Here is a 16,179-nt window from a genome sequence, read left to right as displayed (position 1 = left end):
ATCGGTGCCGATGGAGCCCGGCAGAGCCTGGGAGAACCTGGAAAGTCCGGAGGAGCCGCGCTCTGTAAGGCACCGATCAGCTGATGGTCGGAACCGATGGAGTTGTGGCTTGGAACAGCGTTTAGTATGGCGGAATGGTGGAAGCATTATAGTGGCGTCTGGAGCGGCTGGTGGCGAGGTGAGTTGGAGCACTGCGGCCGCTCCGACGTGGGGACCCATGGCCCAGTGGTGGAGTGCGGACGCTTCGTGTTTTGGACGGTTGGGCGGCACAAACCATCTTTACACCGCTCGTGTTCCGAGAAGCCAGCTAGACTGAGTTTGCGGCCCAGCAGAAGATCTGCGGATATCTTGGTTTCCTACCCTATTTGCTCACTTATCTCCTGACCCTCTCCTGACGCGGAGAAGAACATTTGCAGCCAGGATTTCTTGCCATTTTATGACTCTACAGGCTTTTATGCCTTGGATTAATAGCTGCTTGATTCTTTTGGCTTCCACCCCCTCCCCAAAGGATTCAGAAGGACCCGGGTACAAAGCCACTGTGGGAGATTGGCTAAGACTTGCCATCTGCTACCTCCCTAGAGGTGAGAGCTCTAGGCGGTACGCCTTACCCCGGCCGTGCATTCCAGGCCGCTCCCCGGATCAGACCTACGACCGTCGTGAGAGGACGGTGGTTGACTTGTTCCGGAGGTTCACCCAGCTCGAGTGGCAGTGGAGCTGGGTTGGCAGACTGGATACTCACTCACCTTTTGATTTAAGATCCTCCTGATCAGTCAAGGGATTGCCTTTTTGCTAGACCTATTTTGATAATCATGACTCGCCTTTGCTATACCAGCATGGTTTTGTTCGCCCTCAGGGGTGCCCCCCCTTCCTGGGTGTGACCCGCCTCTTTTTCCATTTTCACTCTTGATGAAGGGCCCAATTGCTGGGACCCTGAGAGATGGGTGGGCAGGGACAGGAGCCTCTGGTAAAAATTTAATAAGAGGCCCCTGGTTAATTTTTTAGCTAAATTTTTGTGGGGTTAGGGAGGGGGGACGGATCTCAGGTTTGGTTGGAAATTGGGGGGTGTCCACCAACTGTTGTTCAGGCCAGGTCCGGGATTGATCACGCTGGGGGGTTGCCTCTGGGGCTCCGGAACGGGCCGTGGGACTACCTATTCCCACGACGTTAGGGAATGGCAGCAGGTGTATGAACAGAGGGCTGTATCAACATCTGGGAGTGTGTCTCCGCTATCTCCAAGCGGTGAGGCGCTCCAACCCTCTGGTTTTGTCCCGTGGCTCCAGGAGCGAGGATGAGCAGCCACCTGAGCTCAGGCTTCTGTATTTTAATGCCAGGTCCATAGTTAATAAGGCTCCTCTCATCCGGGATCTGGTTGAGGGTGAGCATGCGGACCTGGCTTGCATTACGGAGACCTGGTTGGGCTCAGAGGGTGGTGTCCCTCTAGTTGATCTTTGCCCACCAGGCTTCCGGGTGCTGCACCGGTCTCGGGCTCAGGGTAGGGGCGGGGGAGTGGCGGTAGTTGTGAGGGAGACCCTTTGTCCGTGGGAGGCCACCGTTGTCCAAATAGCCGGGTGTGAATCCCTCCTCCTGAGATGTGGCCCTAGGGCTCAGTTGGGCTTGCTGCTGGTGTACCTTTTGCCTAGTCGCACAGCAGCAGCCATGCCTGAGCTTCTCGATATCCTCTCGGGGCTGGTGATTGAGTTCCCCAAATTTATGATTTTGGGTGACTTTAATCTACCATCCCTGGGAGGATCATCTGAGTTAGCTCGGGAGTTCATGGCTTCCATGACAGCCATGGACCTGACGCAAGTAATTCAGGGCCCGACTCATGTGGGGGGCCACACACTCGATTTGGTTTTTCTATCTGGATGGTGGTTAGATGATCTGGGTGGGGGTTCTCCAATTGTTATGCCCCTGTCATGGACCAATCATCATCTCCTGCGGTTGGTCTTCCATTTTGCCACTCCCCGTCGTGGGGTTGTTGAACCAATGAGATGGTTCTGCCCTAGGCACTTAATGGACCCTGAGAGGTTCCAGGCAGCGCTTGGGTCCCCACCTGCCTCCTTTGCTCACAGCTCGGCCAATGCCTTATTGGAAGCCTGGGAAAAGGCAGCCAAGGAGGCACTCGACCGAGTTGTACCCTTGTAGCCCCTGACCCGGTGCAGATCCCAGTGGGCTCCATGGTTCTCCGTGGAGCTCCGGGAGATAAAGCGTCGGAGATGGGGCCTAGAGAGCTGTTGGAGATGCAGGCGGTCTGAATCCGAACAATCGTGACTAAGGTCCTTTACAAGGTCTTATCTCGCGGCGATGAGGATGGCAAGGTCTAACTACTTTGCTACCCTCATCGCGTCTGCAGATAACCGCACGGCCGCCCTGTTTAGGGTGACCCACTCCCTCCTTAATCAAGAGGTGAGGGAGGAGCCCTTGCAGGGTCGTGCCGAGGAGTTTAACCAACATCTGTCAGACAAAATCGCTCAGATTCGGACCGGTTTGGACTCCGACTGGACAGAGTCTGACAATCAGGACATGGGCGGTCTTGTTGATGTTATCTGGGAGGAGTTTGATCCTGTGACTCTGGATGATGTGGACAGGATCATGGGGAAGCTGAGCTCCACCACGTGTTTATTGGACCCGTGCCCCTCCTGGCTGGTTTCAGGCCCGGGTACAGCACGGAGATGGCATTGGTCGCTCTGGTGAATGATCTCTGGAGGGCTCGAGACAGGGGTTGTTCCTCTGTCCTAGTCCTATTAGACCTCTCAGCGGCTTTTGATACCATCGACCATGGTATCTTGCTGCGGCGACTCAGGGAATTGGGAGTGGGAGGCACGATTCTTCAGTGGTTCTCCTTCTACCTCCTGGGATGTTCACAGTCGGTGTTGGCAAGGGGCAGAGGTCGACCTTGAGGCCTCTCGTTTGCGCAGTTCCTCAGGGGTCGGTCCTCTCGCCTCTCCTGTTCAACATCTATATGAAGCCTCTGGGTGAGATCATTCGTGGCTTTGGAGTTGGTTATCATCAGTATGCTGATGATACCCAGCTTTTTATTTTGACCCCAAACCACCCCAGTGATGCCCTCGACATGATGTCCCGTTGCCTGGAGGCGGTCCTGGTCTGTATGGGGAGGAACAGGCTTTGGCTCAACCCTGACAAGACTGAGTGGCTGTGCATGCCGGCATCTCGGGAAATTCAGATCATTCCATCTCTTACTAGGGGGGGTGAACTATTACCCCCCGTAGATAGGGCTCGCAACTTGGGAGTCCTCCTAGATTCACAGCTTTCTTTAGAAGATCATATAGTAACTGTGACTAGGGTGGCTTTCGCCCAGGTTTGCCTGGTGCGCCAGTTGCAGCCCTATCTGGACCGGGATGCCTTGCGTACAGTCACTCATGCGCTTGTGACCTCCTGGTTAGACTACTGCAATGCTCTCTACATGGGGCTGCCCTAGAGGACCACTCGGAGGCTTCAACTGGTACAGAATGCAGCTGCGCGAGGGGGTCTCGCGATACTCCCATGTTACACCTCTGCTTCGTGAGCTGCATTGGCTACCAGTTGCCTTCTGGGTGAGATTCAAGGTGCTGGTGATGACCTATAAAGCCCTACATGGCATGGGTCTGGAGTACCTAAGCGAGCACCTGCGGCCGGCGTCAACTTCCCTCTGCCCAGTGCGCTCCCACAGAGAGGGCCTCCTCAGGGTGCCACCGGTCAGAGAATGCCGTCTGATGGCCCCCAGGGGGAGGGCGTTCTCTGTGGGCACGCCAGACCTTTGGAACCATTTACTGGTTGAGCTCCAGATGGCTCCCGACCTTCGCTCCTTCCGACGTGATCTAAAAACGTATTTATTTGAACAAGCCGGCCTGGTCTGATGGGTTTGGGGTTTAATTAGTTTTTAATTAATTTATTGTATTGGGGCATAATTGTTTAATTTGTTTTTAATTTTTGTATTTTGTATTTCTGGTATTTATTGCCCTGTACACTGCCCTGAGTCCTTCGGGAGAAGGGCGGTATACAAATTAATTAATTAATTAAATAAATAAATAAATAAATAAATAAATAAATAAATAAATAAATAAATAAATAATATAGTCACTGTCTTAAGAATGGGTGGAATGGATCCACTTACCAATGGTTCTCCCTCTGAGCTGTCTTGCGAGGTGTCCACCGTCCCTGCGGTGTAGGCCAGAATCCAATCCCAGTTCTTGGCAGGCGTTGTGGGCTCTGTCCCCTTCGTGGAAGATTCTTTAGGGCTGCCTTGGGGTTTCCCTAACTTCTTGGAAAGTGATGCCTCTGTTTTACACGGAGGGGCTTTTGAGCGACATTCTATGTCGCGGTGGCCCTCTCTCCCCCAATTGAAACAGGCCATTGATTTTTTAGCTGTGGATGGTGGGTTTTCCCCCTCGCGCGTTTGCTCGAGTGGTGGGCGGCCCCATGGTTTCCCTCAGCGGTGTCTCTTCAGTAGGTCTATTTCCACTTCCTCTGCCAAGACATACCAGTTGTTGAGATGGTGTGGGTCTCCTCGAGGCAGGCAAGCATCATACAGGTCGTAGTTTAGCCCATCTTTGAAATGGCTAAGGAGGATATCTTCTGGCCAGTTCAGCTTACTGGCAATGGCTCGGAATTCTTGGGTATATTCAGCCACTGGCCGTCTGCCCTGCCTGACTGTTTTAATTCTCTCCCGGGCCTTACAATCAGCCAAAGGATCCTCGAACCGCCGCTTCAAGGATGACATGAATCGGTTGAAATCATTGAGCTCTGGGGCATTGGAGTCATGTAGGTTCACCACCCAATCTGCAGCCGGTCCATCCAGGGTGGATTGCACAATACGGATGCGGGGTTTGTCACTGGGGATGTCCCGTCCGTACTCTTCCATATAGCTGAGGACTTGTGTTAGGAAAAACCCCAAGCGTGGTGGCTCCCCCTTGAATTTTGCTTCCAGAGGTGGAAGTCTTTGACTGGACCATTGTCTGCACCGCGGGCGGTATTGCCCCTCATCCTGAACCCCGTCTGTGATTCTGGGGGGGTACTACTGAGGCAGCAACTCCTGTTCCAGCGGACAGCCCCGGTGTTGCAGGTACAGGATCCCCTCCATTGTCTCTCCAGTTGCGGCCCCAGGCGCTGTTGCGGCTGCGGTACTCAGCTTTCTCCTCTCTTAGTGAGCTAAGGGTTGTCTTCATCAGGTCAATAGCTTTTTCTAGCATCCGCTCTTCTTCACTGACGTGCAGGGAGCTCTCCATCTCTTGCCTCCATCCCGGGTGGTGGCCGCCCCGCCTCAGGGTCACTTTCCCTGATGCCTTTTCCCACTCACTTTTCCTTCCGACGCCCATCGACCACCAAGGTTTTCGGTCGTGCGGCTCCACCACTTCTTCTCCAGAGGAATATGATGCTTCAGCTTCTGACTGCTGCTGGAATTTTGTTTGGGAGGAAAACTCCCTCTCCATGGGGCTTTCTTCCTCTCTTGCTCCATCGTCAGACATCATATTTATTGCAAAGTTCCCCGGTAAGGTTTTCCCTTCCAGGTTGACTCTTACTGCATATCCTGTCTAATGTCAGGACCCACCCCAATCCACATCTTAGGAAAGAAAGAACTCTTGAACCAGAATTGTCCAAAAGGAGCTTTTACTAAAACATGTTTGGAGATGGAAATACTAGACAGGATCTGAAACTGTGATACAGTCTGATACTTTTCAAAGAGTCCCTGGTCGAACCCCCTCCATTCAAGCCATCTGGTTTGTCCCGGATCAATTAAAATTCAGGTGTCAAATCCTTCCATGGGAAAGAGGGAACTCTCATGTCTTTACGACAATTACTCCCTTCCTTTAGAGATTTAAATCGGAGATACAAACCAGATCTCTTCCCCGCCCTTCCTTTCTTGTTTTAGTTCAAAGGTTCTCCCCCCTGGTCTTTGAAGACAGCCTCCTGGCAGTCTGAATAAACATCCTTGTGCCTATTAACATCTGCGCTTCTCCTCCTTGGAAAAATGTCAGAATCCAGTGGGGTTGTAAGATTTTTAGAACATAGGTAAAGGTAAAGGTTCCCCCGCACATGCGTGCTAGTCATTTCCGACTCTAGGGGGCGGTGCTCATCTCCGTTTCAAAGCCGAAGAGCCAGCGCTTGTCCGAGGACGTCTCCGTGGTCATGTGGCCGGCATGACTAGATGCCAAAGGCACACAGAACGCTGTTACCTTCCCACCGTAGTGGTCCCTATTTTTCTACTTGCATTTTTACATGCTTTTGAACTGCTAGGTTGGCAGAAGCTGGGACGAGTAACAGGCGCTCACTCTGCTACGCGGAACTCGGGATTCGACCCGCCAAACTGCCGACCTTCCAATCGACAAGCTCAGCGTCCTAACCCACTGAGCCACCGCGTCCCTTTTTAGAACATACAAATAGGATTTTATGAATGGGATATAAATGGATTCTGACACAAATGAGCCATGAAATTCACCTATTGTCAAATTATTTCTCTTATTCACAGTTATATACATTTCTTTTACACCTTTTACTATCAAATTCTTGTAAAATTTTCTATTGAAAACACAAAATGAAAGGACAGAGCCTTTAGAAATATAATCAGTTGCAGAAAAAGGAAGAATCAGTTGGTTTTTCAGCAATGTATATTAAAAATGTACATAAAAAGAAGAATGAGATTAAAACAAGAAAAAATAATGACTTCCAGTTTGCCAACACAGCCACTGCGCATGCTTGGAAGGCGAGCTCCATCTTCCACGTCTGATTTTGCATCGCTGGGGGGACCCTGGAAAGGGTCAAAAGTCGTGACCAGTAAGGAGGGGATCCCCACTTGATCATGGGAGGGCAGTAACCCTTCTGGCTGATCCAGCGCAGCCCTCCAAACTGGCAGATAAAAGACCGGCCATAGCTATATGGCTCCTCACTAGGCTGAAGACAGTCAAAGTCAAACTTACCACCAGGCACCTACAAAGCAGCGTGGATGAAACTGGGTGAGATCTGAACCTCTCTTCAATCCTAACTATTTTTTCCACCTGTATAAGCTGCCCAAGGTATTTTTCCCCCTGTAGAGAGGGAAGGGAAACTCTATCCTGCCCTCTAAAAACAGCGGCGACTGACTATCCATGGGAGTTTAAAACATTGAAATAATAACCTGTTTTTAATTGGATTTTTATCTTTCTAAAACTTGAGGACTAAAAGATTTCCTATTTTTATTGAAGATTTGGGTTTTTACTTATAAAAAAGATGTAAAATTGGAAAAAGGACTATAAGAATCTTGGATTTAAAAAAGAAAATCCTAAACGGTATGGGTGACATCTTGTGACTAAACCTGATACTACAGCCTGTTATTTTCTAAAAGAGACTTGGCTTGAAGCCCAGAATATAGATAAGACTTGTGACCTTGGGAATCAGCTGTGAGAAGCCTAGCTGTGTTCTATACACTGTGATAAAATTATTCTTATTTTCTGCTTGTAAAGCTTTTAATCCACACCACCAAGAGAACATGGATGAAGATCTGGAACAGACTTTATTTATGTTGAAAGCAATTCATGAAACTATTCTTAAAGCCACTGATGAAATAAGAGGCTACAGAAAAGAACAAGATGTCAACCTAGATATACAAACTCATACTTTGATCACAACCAAAGAATTAACTACACAGAATATAGTAGTAGAAGTGGAGCAATTAAATACTATGATAGAAGATTCAACTAATCAACAAACACAGTTGATGGAAAACCCAGAAAAGGGATTGACAACTTTGAAAATGGAAAAGACTTTCTATATAAACCAGAAGAAACTTGAGGATCAAGAAAAACAGACTGAAGGGAAGATAAACATTTCAGGACAACTACGCTGAGAGAGAAAAATAGAGAGATGATTTGTTAACCCCTTCCAAAAAATGGTGACTGGACGGCCTTTCTTACTTCAAACAATATAGCGGGAGATCGATGATTTAAAAACACGAATATGGAAGGCGAATTGGCAAAGAAAGAAAGCTAGAATAAGGCTGAAGAAAACTGAGGCTTTGATTTATTAGTAAGGATTAAAATAGAATATACTCGATTTGACAAAATATGTACTTTGAATATTAGATTGTGTTATGAACTGAGATAAAGAAAAATTTGATTACTTTAAAATTTGGAAGTATAAATATTAAAAGTTAAATTTGAATATTGATTTGTTTATAAAGGTTGAATACAAAGCTATTTAAGATATATATAAGCTAAAAATATATTGATAAATGTAATAAACATGTATTTACTTAGCTGTAAAAACTATATTAGCTTAAATATGCGATAATAGACATTAAGAGGAAAAGAAGAAGTATTTGATGCTGAAACAAGAGAAAATTTGGTTACTAAATTTAAGACTTTTGGAAATTAATAGGAAATAAGAATGTTGTACTATATTATCAATTAGTTGATGTAAAATAGTGAGAAATAAACTATATCTAAATAGATATGTATTCTGAATATTAGACTTTGTAATGAATTATGAAAATGAGAACTACAGTTACTCAAAACTTGGAAATTATAAATATTAAATGTTAAAGTTAAATATTAACGGGAAATTAAAAATTGGAGAAAACAAATTAGGACATTGTCTATAAAGACTGAATGTTAAAATAATAAGGATATGTATAAGCTAAAAATTATTGATAAATGTAAGAATGTCATTTTTAGTTAATTGATTTAACAAGAATTATATTAGTTTAAACTGGACACAGTAAATGCTAAGGGGAAAAGAGAAGAAAAATTTAATGTAGTAGCTTGAGACTTGTACTGACGATACTTGTATGTTATTGTACTATCGATTAACTCAGCCGCCACGTTGCTTTTTAAATACTGAAATGTAAAACTAGAAAATCAATTTAAAAAATTAAAAATAAATAAATTGAGAAATGTGTAACATTATATAGTTGAAAAGACCATATAAGCTACCTTTTGCATTCAGAATTTCTTCTTTTATTTTCATCACAGATCTTTGGCCTTTCTTTTCATCATTTCCAGCTGTTAGAAAAATAAAAAAATAGAAAATAATGAATGATTGGAAATATGTTGAACATACAAACATAACAATATAAAATACAGAAAAAATATTTTGTATTAAATGTTTAAGTAAAGAAAACAAAGCCACAAACATTGAAACAATGCAGGTTTTTTTTTTACAGTAAATATAATAAAATATATGTAGTATTTTCCTAGTGAAAAAGGTCCTACATCTTCTTTAATTGTCTTCTTGTTATTTACTTGAAAATATAGAATCTAATCAGATCACTGTGATCCTGTAGTGGTAAAACATGTGCATAACATAAATATAATGTTGAAACATTAATTCAAAGTTATGTGAGTTTTCCAAGAAAGGATGTGGGAAAAATGTAAAACAATTTTGCAAAACAAAAATGATACAAAAAGTATATGGTGTCTTAAATTAAGATTCTGTACATCATAACAACCTATAAACCACTTTCTAGGGAAATAATAGATAAATATACCATATTAAAGTATAACTCAGTTATTGCCTAGAGGAGGAAGAGAAGGTTGGGTATCAGGTTAACAACCTGACACTGGGGGGAAAAATTCCACCAATACTGAAATGAGAGATGCAGTTTACTGAGATCTGATCAAAACTCTTGGAGACTAATTGTTGCCCATGGAATTGTACAGCAAGAGTGGGCCAAAGCACAAGTAAGTATTATGGTGTATTATTTGCATAAAAATTAAGGTACCTAAATAATCACTAGTATAAATATACACAACATAGGCAATGTAAATTAAAATACTTGCCCAACCTGTATACATTTTCAGGAATAGCAGAAAAAAACTGACAAAGAAATAGTAATAAAAGTGGAACATCTCCCTGGAAAATTGAAATCTGGGAGCAAAACTTGTATAGTTCAGGTTCAATGTTTTTCAAAAGTGAAAAGATTCATATTCAAGCAAACAAGCCATTTCAAAGTAGAACTCTAGGTTAATCAGAACTACTTATAAGCTAACATATAAAACAATAGCTTCTTTTAAAGATATGAAGATCAATAAATAATATACACTCAAGGTATAATTTTTCATTTTAATTTAATCTGCCAGTTTGTCCATTATTTGCAGTGACTAAAACATAAATATGATAGATACCATAAAGACATAAATGTTAAAATGAAGAATAGAAAGTACATTCAATACATTATTCCATAGCTGTTCAAAAACATATTTACTGTCTGTCCTGCTTTTAAGTTGAAAGGTGGAGAAATGAATGAACTGTTTTGCAATTTAATAAATGGAATACCATTCTTTTCTTCAGATATTCATTATATTCACCTTGATATACTATATATCAATAAATTTTATAAATAAAATGCACATTTTATTTTATCATATAAACGTATATTTGCATTGAGTAGACTAAAGTAGATTAAAATTGAAAAAATATATTAATCAGAATTATTCTGCTGTTGCCTAAATTTCCATATAATGCTCAGTTTCCTTGCAATAAATTTGCTAACCAAACAAACAAAATTTGTCCCAGGATTAAATAAAGGCAAGTTAAAGAAATTTTCCAGGGCATTTCAAGGTCAGAGTCAAGTAAGTAAGTTTAGTGTAATATAAAATATAATGAGAAAGATCAGCTTCTATGGAATCTAAGAACTGTGCGGGGTGGAAGAAAATATATTTATTTAAATATTTATTCAGCTATCCATTTATAGTACAAATCTGTACAGCTCACAACAATAAAGCCAAGAATGACAGACATTCAGCGAGTTGTGATGACAGACATTCAGCGAATTGTGATGCAGTCAACACAAGTTTTGCAGCAAGAAATAAAGGAAACAAGGGAAGAATTTGTTAACCAAAACAACCAGATGAGGGAAGATATAGTGCTTGCACTCCAGGGTTTGGCTGCACATATAGAACGCCTGGATGTTCGTGTGGACTCAGTTATGGAGTATGTGGAGAATTTGGAAAATAAAATCATTGATGCTGAACAGAAGATTGATAGAGCAGAGGCTAAGATTGACAGAACAGAGGACGAAGTTATTATATCACAATATAAGAACATGGAGTTTGCATTGCATATCAGAGGCCTTAAAGAGAATCCTAAAGAAGATTTGGAATGGGAAGTAGCACGAGCAGTGGCTCCTGTTTTGAAATGTGAACCTGAAGAACTACTTAAAGAAATGGATAAGACATTTAGGGTTAACTCCTGGATTGCTAGGCAAAAAAATTTACCTAGAGATGTAGTGATTTATTTTTCCAGGAGATCAACCAGAAATTCTATTATCCAGGCCTTTTATCGGGAAAGATTTCAAATTGCAGGCCAAGACATTATGATTTTAAAGGAGATACCTCCAAAAATTCTTAGAAAAAGGAAAGACTTTGCCTTTCTCTCCGATGAGCTTAAGAAGCAACAAATCCAGTTCAGATGGGAAATACCTAATGGAATTGTGGTAAATTATGCAGAGACCAGATACAGATTGGATACAATTTTAAAAGCAAAAGATTTCTACACTAATGTCCTGAAAGCAGGCTCACCACCGTCTCCTCGAATCAAAAGAACAGAAGCAAGACAAGAAGATAAACAATTGAGTGAAGGGGCAATGTCATTGGCTCTTGAGGAGATACAGCAGGAGGAGGTTATGGAGCAGAGTTTGGCATTAAAGGAAGACCCAAAAGAACAGAGGATGACAAGGGCTGCATATAAGCGTATGGAAAAAGAGCAAAAACAGAAGCCTGTATCTGGTCCAATTACGCAAGACGCGGCTGTCTCAGAGCCTGTGGGAGGAGCACGTCCGAAGAGAGCAACAGCTGATCTTCAGGCTATGTTCCAAAGGCTCATGGTCACCAGAGATGGTGAAGTTCCTGACATGGAATGTTAATGGCTCAAATTCACCACAGAAAAGAAAGAATTTTTTTATCTGAAACAACATAAAAATGACATTGTTTGCTTACAAGAGACACATATTGCATTAAAAGACCAAACGTATCTGATTAATTCCCGATTGGGAACACATTTTGCATCTTTTGCTCCGGACAAGAAGGCTGGAGTGGTCATTTATTTAAGAAAAGATTTTTCGGCAAGATTGATTGAATCGGATAAACAAGGGAGATATGTTAGTATTGAATTAATATTACAAGGAAAGAAAGTTCTTCTTATTGGATTATATGCTCCAAATCAACAACAGCAAAAATTCTTCAAATTTTTACATCAGAGACTAATCGAATTGGATTATAAATCTGTTATCATGATGGGGGACTGGAATGGAGTTTTGGTCCCATCTGAAGACAAGAAGGGATCCTCCAAAAACTTTTTTAATTCGAAATTGCCTAAAGCTTTTTTTGATTTGAAGGAGGATCTGGAATTAAGAGATGTATGGCGGGAAAGGAATATGAGAGACAGAGATTTTACCTTTTTTCGGATAGACATAAATCTTTTTCTAGGATTGACTTTATTTTGATTACTACTGATCTTTTTTCTTCGGTTAAGAACGTTAAGATTTTCCCTAGGACAATGTCTGATCATAGTCCTGTTTGGTTGGAGTTTTTTGCTGAAGATGGTAGTAGAAGATCCTGGAGGCTGAATGAGAATTTATTTACAAATGACTTGTTCTTGCAGAAATGTAGAGAACATCTGAAAAAAATTTTTGTTACAAATATGCATAAAGGTACATCGATGGAAATGGTTTGGGATGCTAGTAAAGCTTATATGAGAGGGGTTTTGATTTATATGAACAACGCCTACAGGCGTAAGCAAATGCAAAAACGTTTAGATCTTGAGGAAGAGATTAAATCTAAGGAGAAAAAGCTTATTTTGAATCCATTGGATAATAATTTAAGGATTTCAATACATTTACTGAAAGAACAATTTAACATGCTACTGGCTGATCAAGTAGCAACTAATTTGCGCTATGCTAAACATAATACTTTTTGTAACGCTAATAAGCCTGGTAGATGGTTGGCTTACCAATTGAGGAAGAAACAGAAATCACGTACTATAGATAAAATAGAATATAAAGGAAAAGAAGTCTACCAACAAAATTTGATTAAGAGGAGATTTTTAGATTTTTATTCGAAATTATATTCTAAAGAAAATATACAAGCTTTAGATATAGATAAGTATTTACAGGGAGCTCATTTTCCGAGACTCTCAAAAGAACAACAACTTGAGATGAATTGCCCAATTACATCAGAAGAAATTTCTTTAGCTATTAAACAGTTGAAATTGGGCAAGGCTCCGGGAACAGATGGATTAACAGCAATTTACTATAAAATGTTGTTGGTTGAAATGATTAAACCCTTAAAGATTTCGTTTAATGAAATTCAGACTGGAGGTGCAGTTCCTCCATCATGGAGGACAGCTTTTGTATCATTGATTCCAAAGGAGGATCAAGACCTTACTCAACCTAAAAATTATAGACCTATATCGCTTTTGAATACAGATTATAAGATTTTTGCTAAAGTATTGGCTAATAGATTAATGCAAGTTTTGAAACAAATGATTCATAGTGATCAACCGGGATTTATATCTGGGAGATATATGAAATATAATGTCAGACAAATTGTAAACTTGCTTGAATATTTGGATAAGAACAACCAAGTCTCCGCAGCATTGATATTTTTGGATGCAGAGAAAGCTTTTGACCAATTGAATTGGCAATTTTTATTGAGAGTTGTTGAGGAGATGAATTTTGGAGAAGGTTTTTTACATACTATTAAAGCTATATATCAACAACAAACTGCACAAATTATAGTTAATGGGGGGGCTAACAGAGACCTTTAAAATTGAAAAAGGTACAAGACAGGGATGCCCCCTATCACCATTATTGTTTGTTTTAACATTAGAGATTTTATTAATTAAAATTCGAGAGTCCTCTATGATAGAGGGAATTAAAATAAAACAGAATGATTATAGATTGAGAGCTTTTGCTGATGACTTGGTTGTGACAGTATCTCAACCGTTACAGTCGGTTATAGATTTGATGGAAATTATAACTCAGTATGGTAAGGTTTCTGGGTTCAAGGTGAATAGTAATAAGACTAAGATATTATCTAAGAATTTATCTATGAGTGAAAGGGATATGTTATCTAAATTAACAGGTTTTGAAATAGTGAAAAAGGTTAAATATTTAGGAGTATATATTGCAGCTTCAAATGTAAAATTGTATAAGAATAATTATGAAACACTATGGTTGAAGGTACAAAGGGATTTAAATAATTGGAAAAAATTACAATTATCTTTATTGGGAAGAATTGCAGTTGTTAAAATGAATGTTCTGCCAAAGTTTCTCTTTTTGTTTCAAATGATACCTATATTGAAAAAGGATGCCAACCTTGATCAATGGCAGAAGGGTATTAATAAATTTATTTGGGCGGGGAAAACACCAAGAGTTAAATTTAAGATTTTACAAGATGCTAGGGAAAGAGGGGGACTTAAGGCGCCGAATTTGAAATTGTATTATGATGCGGTTGCCTTGACGTGGGTTAGTGATTGGCTTAATTTAACTAATAAGAGAATACTTCATCTTGAGGGTTGGGATTTGGTATATGGATGGCATGCATATTTGCTTTACAATAAGAAGGTGGACAGGGCTTTTAAATCCCATATTCTTAGAAGTGCTTTATTGCATGTCTGGAAAAAGTATTATTATAAGTTAAATTATAAGATACCGATTTGGGGAATTCCTGGACACGCGATAGAGGGCGTATCTATGGGAGTGAGTTTGGATATGGTTTCTTATAAGGAATTACTTAGATTGGAAGGGAATGATTGGCAACTTAAATCATTAGATGAGTTAAGACAAGAAAACATAAGTCACTCTTGGTTTCAATATACCCAATTGAAAGCTAGGTGGAAGTTAGATCAAAAGGTTGGCATCACAATTATAGTTCAAAATTTAGTAAAACAAATTAGAGACTTAAATTGTGCACATATAAAGAGGATATATAATGCTTTAATTGAATTGGATTCGGAAACGGAATTAGTTAAAGATTGTATGATAAAGTGGGCACAAAATATTCAGGAACCAATTTCGCTGGACACTTGAGAGATAATTTGGGTCAGAAATGTTAAATTTACTCAGGCTCAAAACTTAAGAGAAAATTTTTATAAAATGTTTTATAGATGGCATCTGGATCCCAAGAAGTTGTCTAACATGTATCCCAACTTACAGTCTAAATGTTGGAGATGTGGTAGTTTAGAAGCCACCTATTTCATATGTGGTGGACTTGTAGAAATATAAAAGCTTTTTGGATTAAAATTTGGTGGAACATTCAAAAGATTTTTAAGAGAAAGATAAAGTTTTCTCCGCAATTGTTTTTATTGGGTATTGTTGTAGATTGTGATGTTAAAGAAACCAATTTGATGTTGATCAAGCACGGTTAACAGCAGCACGGTTACTGGTGGGACAATATTGGAAGAAGGATAGTTTGCCTACTATAGAAGAATGGGTGTTTAAAGTTTCGAATCTTGCAGGAATGTCTAAGATTTCTGCTTACTTGAACGATCATTCACAGGAAAGATATATTTCAGTTTGGAGGAGATGGATAGATTATATTCAGAATAAATATGGGACTAAAAAGTTCCATTTAGCTTATGAGTAGATTTTAGAGGGATATGGTTATTGATCTTAGTGTTGGTACTTTGTATGTATTTATGTTAAAGGGGAGTTAAAGCACATTATGAATTTGGTTAATTGTATATTATGCATAATTTTTATTTAGAATATGATTATTATAACTATAATCCTGTATTTAGCTCTGGGAAGTGGGGGGGGAAGTGGGTAGGTTTGGGGTGGGGGGGATTTGGAGATATATTGTAAAATCTTGTTTTTGTAAAACTCTTTAATAAAAAAACAACAACAACAATAAAGCCAAGAAAAAGTGAAAACCATAAAAACTGCTCCAAGAAAGCCAGCCAGCGGCTCCCACCTCATTTAATCCAACTCTTGGGGAAAGAACCAGGTTTTTATGTCCTTCCACAAGGCTAAAAGAGAGAGGGAGAGGGAGACAGAGACAGAGTGTCTTGTTCTGCCCTTTTGTTGCAATAGTCTGTTTGCCATCCTTTTCTCCAACTGGGCTGTTGACAGCAGCTGGCCTTTTGGGTTCCCAGCTCCAGTTGCATGTTTGCCAGCTCCAGTAGTCATAGAGGAAGTCACGTACAGTAAATAAAAGCATTCAACATAAGATTTAAAAAAAGCTTTCAAACCTCTTGAAAGGAGATGAAGAG

At 40.8% G+C, this 16,179-nt stretch overlaps 1 protein-coding gene across 4 annotated transcripts in view; it reads right to left on the bottom strand.

Moving 5' to 3' along the window:
- The window catches only part of LOC308667820 (E3 SUMO-protein ligase ZBED1-like), a 309,814-nt gene that overhangs the window by 203,429 nt on the left and 90,206 nt on the right, over positions 1–16,179 (bottom strand). For all 4 annotated transcript variants that reach the window (XR_014026384.1, XM_081327333.1, XM_081327335.1 and 1 more), the window contains one exon: positions 8,904–8,972. Coding sequence is in view for 3 of the 4 variants with exons in the window: in XM_081327333.1 (XP_081183459.1) it covers positions 8,904–8,972 (69 nt within the window). In the remaining variant the exon portion in view is untranslated. The remainder of the gene's footprint in view (positions 1–8,903; positions 8,973–16,179) is intronic.

This window comes from Vipera berus (assembly GCF_964194415.1).
Source record: "Vipera berus genome assembly, chromosome: 4".
Lineage (NCBI taxonomy): Eukaryota > Metazoa > Chordata > Lepidosauria > Squamata > Viperidae > Vipera > Vipera berus.
The sequence above is the reverse complement of the archived record's forward strand: the minus strand, read 5'-3'. Positions and strand labels throughout refer to the sequence as shown.